We start from the raw sequence: 14,185 nt of genomic DNA, 5'->3' as shown, positions 1-14,185 counted from the left end.
AATATTAATATTAATATTAAATCCAATCAGTTTTTCAGTTGTGTAACTGAAAATTAAACTACCCTCTTCAATTTTCCCTCTTTATTGTTGAGTAAATAGCCATTTATGTTATGACATTTATGCTATGACCATTTTGCATAAACAGCCATTCTGAAGAGTTGCACCTCTTCAGACTTCAGCCCAACTTTAGCTATTAATACAAGTCTATTCTCTCAGAATTTTCATACGATTTTCTGAGTTTCTCCTCCTTCTTCTGCATACTTTTAACATCAAACAAAGCAACAGTAAGTGTGATTTGCTACCAAACTTTGTGTTCGCTGAAACACTGGGGTTTGAAGTTCTACTGCACCAGTTTGTAATTCGTTCTATCCTGGGAGTAAATAATCCATAACCTTGGGTACTAGGAGGGGATTAAATTCCATAAGGAAATACTGTGAATTAAGTGGGCTCGAATTGATTTTTATCTCTTTACATTTTCTGTTTATATGTTATTTTGTTCTTTCCAAAATTAGTTTACAAATGCAGATTAGTAACAAGCTTAAGGAATTTAATTTTTGTATTATGTATTTGTGTTATATTCATTGTTTTGGAGTTTAAAATCTTTGTGATTTTTTACTCTGTTGGAGATTAAAATCTACGTGATTTTAACGTTTGTGTCATTCTTTTACAGAAATGACTAATGATAACGGGAACCAGGCTGTTCCAATGGTGACTGCCAATGCATCAACAAGCCGAACACCGGTGTTGGCACCGGCGGAGAAACCTGGAAAATTTTCCGGGTTAGATTTCAAGCGGTGGCAGCAAAAGATGTTCTTCTACTTGACTACTTTAAGTCTGCAGAAGTTCATCAAGGAAGATGTTTCTGTTCTGCTCGATGAAACTTTAGAGAATGAACGCTTTCTCGTGATTGAGGCTTGGAAGCATTCTGATTTTCTGTGCAAGAATTATGTTCTTAGCGGACTGGAGGACGATTTGTATAATGTCTACAGTGGCGTAGAGATGTCAAAAGAATTATGGACAGTGCTTGAAAAGAAATATAAAACTGAATATGTCGGGTTGAAGAAATTTGTTGCCGCCAAGTTTTTGGACTACAAAATGGTAGATAGTATGTTTGTTATTACCTAAGTCCAGGAATTGCAAGTGATTATTCAGGATCTCCTTGCTGAAGATATAAATCAAATTAATACTGATGTTGAAAGTAGTATTCTTAGTATTTTTACTAACATAATTTTCATTGAAGGTCTTGTCATCAATGAAGCATTCCAAGTAGCAGCGATTATTGAGAAGTTGCCTCTTTGTGGAAGGACTTCAAAAACTACTTGAAACACAAACGCAAGGAGATGTCCCTTAAAGATTTCATTGTTCGGTTGAGAATCGAAGAGGACAACAAAGCTGATAAAAAGAAAGGCCTGGAAACTCAACAATAATGGGAGCAAACATTGTTGAGGATACTTCTCAAAATAAGAGAAAGAGGAAGCAGGATTCTGGACCGAAAAGCAACCCAAGCAAGAAGCGGTTCAACGAAAATTGCTACAACTGTGGAAAAGCTGGGCACAGATCTACGGAGTGTCGTGCTCCGAAGAAAGACAAGAAGAAGGGTCAAACAAACATGGTTGAAAATCATGAAGATGTTGATGACTTATGTTCCATGCTTTCTGAATGCAACCTAGTGGAATATCCTAAGAAGTGATGGATTGATTCTGGAGCCACTCGCCATGTTTGTGCTGTTAGGAAAGCCTTTGCAACATATGCTCCAGTTGGACCCGAAGAGACACTTTCTATGGGAAATGCTGCAATCGCCAAGATTGAAGGATGTGGGAAGATCTTTCTGAAGATGACTTCTAGCAAAGTGGTGACTTTGAACAACGTCCTTCATGTTCCCGAAATTAGAAAGAATTTAGTCTCTGCTGGACTTATTGTGTAGAATGATTTTAAATGTGTTTTTGTTTCCGATAAGGTTGTAATAAATAAGAACGAAATGTTTGTAGGAAAAGGTTACCTCACTGAGGGCCTTTTCAAGCTGAATGTAATGGTTGTTGAGAATAATAATAAAATGTCAGCTTCGTCTTACTTACTTGAGTCAAATGAATTATAGCACATACGTTTGGGTCATGTCAATTATAAAACCTTGCGAAAATGATTAACTTGGAAGTATTGCCTAAGTTTGAATGCGACAAATCAAAATGTCAAATATGTGTGTAATCTAAGTATGTTAAACATCCTTATAAGTCAATTGAAAGGAATTCAGATCATTTAGACTTAATTCACACAGATATTTGCGATATGAAGTCAATACCATCTCGCGGTGGAAAGAAGTATTTTATAACTTTTATTGACGATATTACTCGATATTGCTATGTTTACTTACTTAATAGTATAGATGAAGCAATAGACGCATTCAAGCAATACAAAATGAAGTTGAGAAATTTATTTGGTTAAATTTGGTCAAATGATTGATTGATTAATTTGGTCAAATGATTGATTGATTAATTTTTTGGACTAAATTTATTTGTTAATAGTAAAATATTAACATAAATGTTATTAAATATTCGTTTTAATAACAGAATATTAATATTAAAATAAATATTAATATTAAATCCAATCAGTTTTCCATTTTTTAGTTGTGTAACTGAAAATTAAGCTACCCTCTTCAATTTTCCCTCTTTATTGTAGAGTAAATAGTCATTTATGTTATGAAATTTATGCTATGGCCATTTTGCATAATAGCCATTCTAAAGAGTTGCACATCTTCATATTTCAACCCAACTTTGGCTATAAATACAAGTCTATTTCTCTCAGAATTTTCGTACGATTTTCTAAGTTTCTCCTCCTCCTTCTGCATTATTTTAACATTAAACAAAGCAACGGTAAGTGTGATTTGCTACCGAACTTTGTGTTCGCTTAAATGCTGGGGTTTGAAGTACCACTACACCAGTGTGTAATTCGTTCTATCCTAGGAGGAAACAATCCATAACCTTGGGTACTAGGAGAGGATTAAATTCCTTAAGAAAACACTGTAAATTCAGTGAGCTCGAATTGATTTTTATCTCTATACATTTTCTGTTTATATGTTATTCTGTTCTTTCCAGAATTAGTTTACAAATACAGATTAGTAACATTTACATCATATAATAGCACTGTAGAGATTGTTGTTGAATTATATAGTAATATGTTTTGCTTTACTAGTAACTGCAATTTGAAAATTTTGAAGGGTAAAACTCATTTTTCTACTATTAATTAGGAAATGTTCGTTAGTGCAGATTAGTGGCCCTATGATGCAGGATTCTTAGCCGTGTAATCCAACTGTCCCTGAAAAAGATCCAGCTTAGCTCACCGACGCACAAAAAAGTCTCCCTTTAATTTACTTTTCAAAAGAAGATAAAAAGAATCTTAATAAAATAAGAGTATGTTTAGTCAGTTATGTTTCCTGTAGAATATTAGCAATCATTATAATCGACCGACAGAATCTACAAATGTCTATATTTTTATTTATTCAACCTGTGTACTCTCTGTGCCCGTACAACCTTTCTTCTGCCCTCTTTATTTAATTCTGTGATTTTACTCGCACCTTCCTATACCATAAATTTCCTTTTTGACAAAAACAAAAAGTTAACAAATTTCTCTCTTCGTCTCAAATTATTGTCATAATTTTTAAAAATAGTTGTCTCACATTAATTGTTATTTCAGAAGTTCATGAGTAAATTAATTATTATTTTCCTATTCTACCATTAATATTAATTGTTTTTGAATACTACAAATACCTTAATTATGAATAAATATTAAATGATGAGAGATTATATTTTAAGACATAAATAAGGATCAAATAGTAAAAAAAAATTTTAGTTAATATTTTCTTAAGGAACGTATAAAAGAAAAATATGACAAAATAATTTGAGACGGAGGAAGTAATTTTTTGTTTTGTTTTAAGAACTAAGAAGTACTTGTAGTACTTATTTCGAAGAGTTCAATGTATTTTTGGCTTTCAAATGATTTAACTAAACACAAACGGTTAATTTACTAAAATACTTCTCCTATAATTCTATTTTGATAAATTATTTCTCAGAATAAAAAGTTTTGCCAAACAGAGGACTCAATCATATGTAACCTAAAGAATTAAGTTATAACAACACCGATGACCAAAATATATATATATATATATAACAACACCAGTCCAAAGCATTATATCAAAAAGTTTACTAGGTCATTGATAAAATTAATTTCAGTAGCTGATTAATTAATTATTACATAAAGGCAAACTTTTCGAGTAAAGGGAAGAGATCGTTATGAAAGGAAATAAAAAGAAACCAAAGGTCATTGTTATACTTTATGTTTTCATGTGGCAATTGGTCATATTATGTTTCACGTGGCAAATATATCTAGCTTAGATCTATCTTAAATTCTTAACAGTTAATTGTATCCGCAAAAAATGTTTCAACGCAAAATCCAAATACATGGCCAAATGGCTGCAATCTCCAAGTAGTTATCCTAAGGATAACTAATAAATGGACATTAATAGATGTTATGTTGTCGTAAATTGGTTCACTATAATAGCTGCCGCTAAGATTTATACTACATAAAATCATTTTCGTGGTTACGAGCAATGGTCCACAGATATTTAACAATTCATGAAAACAGTGGGCTAATGTGGGAACCACACAAAAATATAGCTGTCTGCTTTAAGCATGGCCAAAACCGACATTTAACCGAAAGTACTTGCCTATTGAGTAACCTTTAGAGCTAATCAAGAAAAGAATAAATAAAATAAAAAAGAAAGCGTCGTGATTCTGAATTGAGCCAAAAGCAACAAAAATGAAAATACTACTAGTAATAAAAATAATAAATTATTTGGAAATATTATTATGTAACAAGAAAATAACTAGTTTTGACGGGACTGCTTCCGATCCCTATGCTTATCCCAAATGAAAGAAAAAAACACGTGATTTACCTCTCTTTTTTCGCGACTCTTTTAACAGTAAAGTAGGCAACTCATCACTCATGGTGCTCTGTGTAACCTTTATAAAGTGGAATTTCCCACATGCATAAACCACTGGCTTCACTCTTCAGAGTAGGACTTAATTAAAACTTTCCGGTACATACCAAATCACATGTTAAAAAATAAGTAATCGTACAGAAAAAATATATATCTATATATAGCATGTCTCTGAAAAGTGTTTTTCCTTCTAAATAATATTTTTTAGTGAGAAGCAATTTTGTGTTTGGTTAACTAATTAAAAAATAACCTTTGTGTATCAATTATTGTTCGGTCAAGCTTTTAAAAGTCACTTTGGGGAGAATGCATTTTTTTCAGCTTCTTAAACACAATTTCTTCTTCTACTTAAAAGTAATTTTTTCCTTCTAAAAGCTTGGCCAAACATCTTTAACTTAAAAAAATTATATATATTTTGCCTAAAAAATCACTTTTGGCCAAAACAACTTACCAAACAAGCTAATAGTCCTTTGGACTGTTCAGTCAAAGTTCTCAGATTACACTCTTGTGATCTTAATATGCATGTAATCAGTGTTTTCCCGTACTCCTTTGTGTTCTTCTTGTTTTTCTATGTGTACCAAATTAAAATGATGTTTAGTTTACTAAGAGATTGTTTTCATTAACAGACTACTAATTTTTGCAGTGATTATAATATAGGAATTGTTCATACGATAAATAACATTGCATAATAACGTGAAAGTGGTAATGCGGTGAATAATAATGAAGTTATGTGAAAATTACTTATTTTAAGGGCCTTTTGGTCTCTAGTCACTCTTGTTGATGTATTGCTAATGCATACATTTTTATTTCACATTCTATCATAAGATAATATACATATTCCCAAATAATTTATGTAGTATTATCATTTGATGGTTAAACTTATATCCAATTTAAATTGCGGGAACATTATCTTCTTTTTTTCGACCAACCAAACATTATACTACTCCTCTCGTTTTCTATTTAGATGAGCTAGTTTGATTCAGCACGGAGTTTAAGAAGAAGAAAAAAAGACTTTGGAAACTTGTGGTCTTAGAAGCTTAAGGGGTAAAAGCTTTGTGGGGCCATGATATTTGTGTGATTATAAAAGTTTTTTATTAAGGGTAAAATAAAGAGTTTAAAGTTGATTATTTTCGATAGTAGAAACGTGTCATTCTTTTTGGAACGGACTAATAAGAAAAATGTGTCATCTAAATTGAACAAGGAGTATAATATGTTATAATTATTTTTGTTAATAAGGTAAACCAAAATCACCCCTAAAATTATAGAAGAAGAATCTTCAAAGCATATTAATATCTAGTTTTTTTTTTTAATGAAATGACTCTAATGGTTAAACAACTAAGAACCTCGCATTTATAATCTATTCTGTGAGAAATTAAATAATGATCGCTATCTTAAATGACTTAATAAAAATAATTTTTTCCCAAAAGTTAAATTAAAATACGAAGAATATCTTTTATTTCACTCATAAAAAACAGTCTACCTTTGGTTCTTAGTACATTATTTTCCGCGTCGACATTACGTACGGAACAATATTTGAACCAATGGCTTTTCATGTACCAGACGACGAGATGCTTATCGATAGGTCCACTTGCCTGCCTAATACACTCATCCACACGATACTCTTACTTTTTTTTTAAAATTTTATGATTTACCCATCTAATATCCGATTGATTATTTTCTAATTAGATTCCCGAAGGGTGCTTTGTACAATTTTTTTATTTATTTTCAAAGCTCGATTTGAAATTTTTAACTGATTAGAAATGAAAAAATCTAATTCATCCCATTTACACTTGTTTAAATATGGTTGCACCATTTAAACTTAGCATCATTGCATCTGCCTTTGCTATACCAAAGAGAAGTCACTCTCACATTCACTTTCGGCGAAAACGATTATTCTAAGCTGGCTGGGTGTTTGGCCCACCTTATACATTATGTTCAACATTCACTTATGAATGCTACGATACTTATATCTATCCAATCCCCATACCCCCCCCCTCCCCCTCTTTTTTTTTTTTTTTGCATGTGGGGAGATTTTATAAAATACATTGAATTTCATTTGACAAACTTAACTTATTTTAATCTAATTTAATTTCTTTATGTGAAACTGAGTCAATTACTTTCAAACTAAAGGTGGTGTTGTTATTGTTTCACTTTCAGTGTCAAACAACTTACCCTTAAGATGCACAATTAGAGAAGTATTGTAACAATTTGATGTTTACATTCAAAGCTCGCGCACATATTATGACAATTCATTATTTTGGAGAGAAAAAAATTATTGATGAGGTTAAGGTATTAATTAACTTACACGTAGGAATCTACTTATTCCATTTGGACTTTTATACACACATTTATGAAATAAAAGTAAAATTGTTGCACATGTTATATATAATGCAGGCGTGGAAAATAAACAAAAATATGACAAATACCTAATATTTCAGTTAGGGAGTTGAATAGTAAGAGGGTGGATTGGAATGAGGAGAGCAAGTTAGCTTTGCGATTGTGATGGTTTGTGATTATACTACACAAGTTTAGTTATGGATTTTAACTTCTTAGGCTGACTAAAGTAATCATTATTAGGGGTTTGAACTTTTGTAATACATAGATAAGGATTATCAGTACGTTTATGTGTATGGATTATAAAGAAAGTCAATTGATTAATAAACTTAAATAATAAAGCCATAAAGGATCTCATGTATAAAATGGGTAAAGAAACAAAAATTATGCAAATTCTGTTTTTTGATGTAATTGAGTTAACTAAACGTCGAGGCATTTGTTGTATCATTTGCACAATAAAGAACTTTGGAAAATCAAATTCTAGTTTTATCATATGTTCATGAGGAATGCACCTTGGTAAATGGTAATGCAATATTTTAATTTAAAAAATTCAGATTTTTATCATAAAATCTTGATATCAAATATATTGCAAGAGAATGATGCTCGGTTCCTAATTCTAAAACCCGAAAAAGAATAAATTCAATTTAATAAAGGAAAAAAAACAAAATTAAAAAGATAACAAATTGCGAAAAAAATAAAAGCATAATGAGATATTCTCAAAACATGCTATTTTTATGATTATTTCATTTTTCACAAATAGTCAAGATATTTAGACTTTTCCAAGTGCATGGACCAAAGGGAGACTAGCAAACAATTTGCACAATATTATTCCGTATTAATAGTGATGAAAAAAATATATTCCATAATGGGAGAGCACTTTGCCTCCATTCATTTTTTTTTTTTTAATTATAATTATTCTCATTTTTCAATTGGCCGGTTTTAGTATTTGCAAAGTGGGACCCAAGTTAATACATTCTAGGCAAATCAGACAACTCCTCCATTTATAACCCTGCAAGTTTAAAAGGTCGGAATATATTGTATTTTATTTCATAAATCAAAAATAAAGAAAAATAAAAAAATATAAAGAAAACCAAAATAGCAGAGGAGGAGAAACATTCACTGGCACCCATAAAAACCAAATTTGTCTTTCAGCTTCCCCACTTCTCTCCGTTGATAATACCCATTCCCTCTTTTTTCATCTCTCTAAAAATCTCCAATAATTTCTTTCTTTTTTCACTCATTTAAACCCATTGTGCCTGCATTGGTTGAAAGTTTTCCATAAAAATCTTCTGTTTATTTGTCATAAAATTTGTACGTTCCATTACTACCTATTCTTGAATTATGGGAAGGAAGAATAGAGGAACAACGAAAGGAAGAGTCTCAAGAATTGGAAGCTATGCTATTGCCGAACCCAATTCAATTTCTTGTACCACTTTTAATATTCTCGCACCCATTTATAAAAGACTCAATCTTGAGGTAGTTTTTTTTTCTGTTTCTGTTGTCATTCTCGTCTGCTGTTGTTAGGTTTAAGGATCTGTTAACGAGTATTTTTCTTCTTTTTGGGTCTGTTTTAGGACCAAAGTTGCAGAGAAAGCGATTACAGGGCGAATTGGTTGAGCAGGAATCACAGGATATTGGATTGGTTGTTGTACGAAAGGTCTTCCATTATTTGTCTTCAGGTTTAAAGTTTTAACCTTTTTTTGTTGTATGAAATTGGATCTCTATAGGTCTTTATGCAATTTTTTTTTGCTTAAAAATAAAGGTGAAGTGTTTGACGATATTAAAGATTCTTTTATATTGGTTATAGGAATTTTGGGTTGGGAATGAAGAGCTTGTTGGTATATATGACAAGAGGCTAGGAGATGCTGGATATATTAATTTCAAGCTTGCTCGAACCAATAATCGTGGTGATGGTAATCCTCCTCCCTTTTTCCTTCTAATTATATTCGGTAAAAACTTACCTGCACTCGGTGTTTACCACCAGAAAATATTTAGAAAAAGTTTCCCTGTTCAGTTTGAGGAATTCCTTCCCCCCCCCCCCCCCGCTCTAACTATTGGAACAACATATAATGAATGGAGTTCTAAAGAATAAGTGCAAATACAAAAAATATAAGAAAACTGTTCCTTCTTCAATGTGTAATTGAAGGAACTTGTAAGTTTGGTGGCATTGATTGTCTTCCCTGTTTCTTGACAATAATGTCAATGGGATTGGTTAATCTGTCCATTCTCCTACTTTGTAATTGCTTTTCCAGATAAAGTAAACAAATGAAAATGCTTTTCTTCTTTTAGGAAATATATTGTAGTTTAAATTCTTGTCAATTATGTATTGACAAGTCAGAATGATGAGTTTGCAAAAAAATTGAAAAGCATCTTAAGGTCTGTTGTGTTCTGAAGGGAAACTTGATATGATATCAAGTGATTTTACCTCAGAGAAAGCAGTAGCTATCTCTGATTCCTCACTGAAAATAAATCAATACTTTTCAGTAGAGAGGCAGTTTTCTAATTGGTTGATATAAATTTCTGTTGACCTCTATGGAGAGTAGATAGTATTGCCATAGGTCTTAGCTGTGTTAGGTGGTATGTTAATTCATAACGATTCATTTTTGAATTGCTTCATTTCTTCAACTGATTCAGGTCTGCTGACTGCCGTTCATAAGGACTACTTCAGGGTTATAGCCCACAGAGAGTTGCTTTTCAATGATTTTGGAGACCGTGTTGCTCAACTATTGCATGTTGAACTAATTGCACCTTATGCACAATGTCGAAACAGTAACGTTCGTCAAGAAATGCTGATAGTGAACACACACCTTTTGTTTCCTCACGATTCAAGTTTGTCCTTGGAACGTCTGCGGCAGGTACATCAGTCTTTATATGGTTCTCTTGCTTCGCAGCAGTGTGAAAAATCTAATGCAAATTTTTTTCATACGTTTTTCTTGTTTTAACCTTTCATCTGTATCATGGTGCACCTGCACAGGTCTACAAGATATTGCAATACGTGGAATCATATCAGAAAGAAAATAAGCTTAATCCCTTGCCAATTATACTGTGCGGGTAATTGTTCAACAACCTTTTTGTGTTTGCTCTTTTGGATATCTCCGTTATTGGTAGATTTTGCTAATTTTAGTTGTATACTTTTTAATATTGAAGTGATTGGAATGGAAGCAAGCGTGGCCATGTTTACAAATTTCTCAGATCTCAAGGATTTGTATCATCATATGATACTGCTCACCAATACACTGATGCTGATGCACACAAGGTCACTTACCTTTCATTGTTTTTTCTCCTCATGGCCCCCACGACTACAAGTTTCTTTTGATATTGATGCCTTTTTTCTATTATGCAGTGGGTGAGCCACCGTAACCACCGTGGGAACATCTGTGGTGTGGATTTCATATGGCTTTTAAATCCAAATAGCTACAGGAAATTGCTGAAAACAAGTTGGGGAAATGCAATTTTTGGCATGTTCAAGGTAATTATAATATTCTTATTTTATTTAGCAGCTTCCTTTCTGGATCTTTCACGATATTTTGAAATCATGTTTGAAAAACAATCTAGTTCGATCAGAATAGGAAGCTGAGAGTTGATACTGATTCCTTTTGTTCAAAGTTGTTGCTCTATGATGTTGCTGAACAATTACCAATTTTGAAATCTTTTTGTTTGCTTACCATCACTATGATAGCATATCTACACGTCCATTCCTATTTAATATGAAATTTTGTGGTGAAGGGCTTTTAATGTGTGGTTTTCTCTGAGTTCTGTAATTAGCTAAGAGTGCAGGAAGTAAAATAGATTAGTTCCCGGTCCACCTTATTTTGCACCTGAACTTGTGTGTGGCATGCTCTTATTGTTTTTCCCCCTATTGTACAACAATAGCTACTACTATGCAAATCCTTAGCAAGTTGAGATCGGCTATATGAATCCTCACTGACCGTGTCACTCCATTTATGCAAATCTCGGACCAATATTGTACCAAAAACTAAACATAAAAAGTAGTAGTAAAAAAAATGAAAAGTACTAGAGATTTTCTAAATTTTCTAGTGGCATATAAAATTCTTACAAGACTAAAAGACTTCTAGAAATATGAGACTTAAAATAAATGTACAAACATGAGTGAAACACACATCCAACTAATTTGTATCACCTATGTAGATCTTTTCTTCCATTGTGCTCTATTTTTCACTAGGTTTGCATGGATCACAAGAGATTATACGTCTTCCAAGATGACTTCTTTCCATGCAATTTAGGTCTACCCTTGTTCCCACACCTTGATTCACTACGGTTTCACACCTATGGACTGATGCATCTGGAGGTTGTTGTAGAACATGACTGAACCATCTCAAGCGACCTTTTCTTATTTTATCCTCGATGTGTGCTACTTGCACGTTTTACCGAATTTTGATTATTTTTTTATTTTGCCTAATCTTGTACGACCTCATATCTACCTTAACATCCGCATCTCTGCGACACTCATCTTGTGAATATGTGGGACTTTAATGGTCCAACGTTCACTCCCATATAATATTGCTTGTCTTGTATTGTTCTATGCAACTTATTTTCGACTTTGGTAGGCATCCTTTTTCACATAACACCTCAACAATACTCTTCGTTTCAACCATCCTATTTTGATTCTATGTGTAACTTCTCTATCCCTCAAACCAATATCTTGGAACATCAAGCCTAGATATCTAAATTGTTTGTATTTTGACGCCGCAATCCTGTCTAATCTCACGTTAATTTCACTCTTTCTATAGTAAATGAATGAAATATCTCCGTTTTATATGCTCTGATTATTTGTTGTGTAGAAGGTACTGATCTAACTATTCCTTCAATTTCAGTATCAACTTCGCCGAGCTTCGTTGACTGAGAATGATGCGTTTGCTTTTCTCAAAGCTGACAGCGATGGTGATTACATTACGTATGCTGGGTTTTGTGAAGCGCTTCGTCAGGTACTTTTAAGTCATGAATTCAAACATCTCTCTACTTTTTGTAGGTGTTGCGCACATGTGGAGAGAAATGGATTGAACCTCCCAAGGGTTTTCTGTTATCTCTATCACCATTCAATTTGTGAAATGATGCTAAACGTTTGTACCCTGACCCCACAGCTTAATCTGATTGGACATTGCTATGGGCTGAGTGCTGAGGAAATAAAGGATTTGTGGTTGCAAGCAGACATTGATGGAAATGGAGTTCTTGATTACAGTGAATTTCAGGTATTGATGCTTAATGCCTTAGAGATTCTACTTATTGTTTTTGTGCTCGAGTTATTTCTTATCTGTATATCTATCTACATAATTCACAAGTTGGTTTATTGTAAAACTGCAATGAGACTGGTTACTGTCAGCTTGAAGGTGCTTTAGCTGATCTCGTGGTTGATTTAAGAGCATGATCATCCTACTAGTTACTGTATTTGTTTTATCGCTGTACCTAGTATTAGTTTTAGCATTAGGCTAGTCTACATTTGCTTAGCTTTCTTTCGCACTAGATTTTGGCAGCCATTTATCTTCATGTAGGAACATTATTTATATATAACCAACAACTTGCAAAAACTGACAATTAATTGATATATCTGTAATCAAATAGCAGCAGCGGGTATGGAATCCTACATGGTCAGAGCAAAGAGATGGAATAAGCGATGAGGCATCGGACGACGACGTTGTTAGTGATACCGAAGAAACAATTGGTTTTAGTGTCAAGAATGCAGTTCTCTTCCCTACAGAGGTTGAGAAAGGAACATGGCCTGAAGATTATTCACTTTCTGATCATGCCAAACTCACTGTGGTATTTTCACCTGTAAGAATGTTATGCTGTCAATTGTCCCGATAGTTTCTTGGATGTTGATTGCCTTGAATTGAAATTTTAAGTAGAAAAGGCCTGAGGAATGTAGCCAGACTACAAGATTCTCAAACTGCTGCCTGAGTTCTCGACTGGAGAGACTTATGCTTGGTTCCAACTGAACTCTGATGAAGATTATAATACCATCTTGAGGTACACATAGGGACGCTAAATATTATAGTACAAAAGGTGCCCGCTCCTTCCGAGTATTTGGTAAAGTGGTGTCTGATGCCTGTATCTTCCAGTTGATTCAAAGTGGATGTCTGCATCAATGAAGACCTACTCTGGCTTTCGAGCATAATGTGGTTCATATCTTAGTTTCCTCTTGTTACCCTCTAGCTGTTCCATGCTGGTATATAAAGGTAGAGGTGGAAGCATATAGAGGAAGCAGGACATGTAAATATTTAGCTAATGAAAGATGTAGCTTAGTAACAATCCTCTTTGTATTCGACTGAGCATTTTGACTGCTGCAATGTTCAGCCTGATTGTAGCATTGTGTATTGCGGTTGCAACAACTACTGAAGTTGCTGATTGCTGAAACACTAATTATGCTGAGATTAGTTATGATATGACTTTTGGTATTATTTCTTCTTCATTATTTGGTATGTTGTATTAATCCTGAGATTGTCAATTTTAATGCATTATCTTTATCCTGGAATAACTTATCCAGAAATTACTATTCCACTCTCTGATAGGTATATTTATCTCAATACTATTTTTAATCCTGGGATGACTTATCCCAGAATTAGTAACCAAACAAGGGATAAAAACGGTACTAAAATTTTATCACAAGATTATTTTTGCTTATCCATGGAGTCGTTTGGTACAATGGTGGATATAGGATATCCCACCTTCTATATGAGATAACTAATCCCACTATTTTAGTGTAAAATTAATCTTGAGATTAGCTAATACACTAAACCAAATATGAGATAAAAGTTTCCAAATTTTATCTCGGAATTATTATTCTGTGTCCTATTTGTCAAACGACGCCTTATATCTCAATCATGTGTGTCGAATGAAGCCAAAATA

At 33.1% G+C, this 14,185-nt stretch overlaps 1 protein-coding gene across 2 annotated transcripts; it reads left to right on the top strand.

Moving 5' to 3' along the window:
- The first annotated feature begins 8,435 nt into the window (after nucleotides 1-8,435).
- LOC104221960 (uncharacterized calcium-binding protein At1g02270) lies at nucleotides 8,436-13,737 on the top strand. 2 transcript variants are annotated; one of them, XM_009773119.2, is made up of 10 exons: nucleotides 8,436-8,797; nucleotides 8,896-9,000; nucleotides 9,129-9,234; nucleotides 9,956-10,176; nucleotides 10,296-10,372; nucleotides 10,469-10,577; nucleotides 10,665-10,790; nucleotides 12,157-12,267; nucleotides 12,424-12,531; nucleotides 12,905-13,737. In XM_009773119.2, exons 1-10 carry the CDS (start codon nucleotides 8,663-8,665, stop codon nucleotides 13,142-13,144), a joined length of 1,338 nt encoding a protein of 445 aa, XP_009771421.1. In that variant the 5' UTR covers nucleotides 8,436-8,662; the 3' UTR covers nucleotides 13,145-13,737. The 2 variants fall into 2 exon arrangements, with proteins under 2 accessions (XP_009771421.1, XP_009771420.1); XM_009773118.2 differs by having other exon boundaries at nucleotides 12,902-13,737.
- The last annotated feature ends 448 nt before the right edge of the window (nucleotides 13,738-14,185 follow it).

This window comes from Nicotiana sylvestris, chromosome 3, assembly GCF_000393655.2.
Source record: "Nicotiana sylvestris chromosome 3, ASM39365v2, whole genome shotgun sequence".
Classification (NCBI taxonomy): Eukaryota; Viridiplantae; Streptophyta; class Magnoliopsida; order Solanales; family Solanaceae; genus Nicotiana; species Nicotiana sylvestris.
This window is presented reverse-complemented; position numbering and strand designations above follow the sequence as displayed.

Coding starts and splice junctions, on each gene's coding strand:
- LOC104221960 (XM_009773118.2), top strand. CDS start 8,663: ATGGGAAGGAAGAATAGAGGAACAACGAAAGGAAGAGTCTCAAGAATT. Junction 9,001..9,128: donor CTTCCATTATTTGTCTTCAG/GTTTAAAGTTTT, acceptor TATTGGTTATAG/GAATTTTGGGTTGGGAATGA. Junction 12,268..12,423: donor TTTGTGAAGCGCTTCGTCAG/GTACTTTTAAGT, acceptor CTGACCCCACAG/CTTAATCTGATTGGACATTG.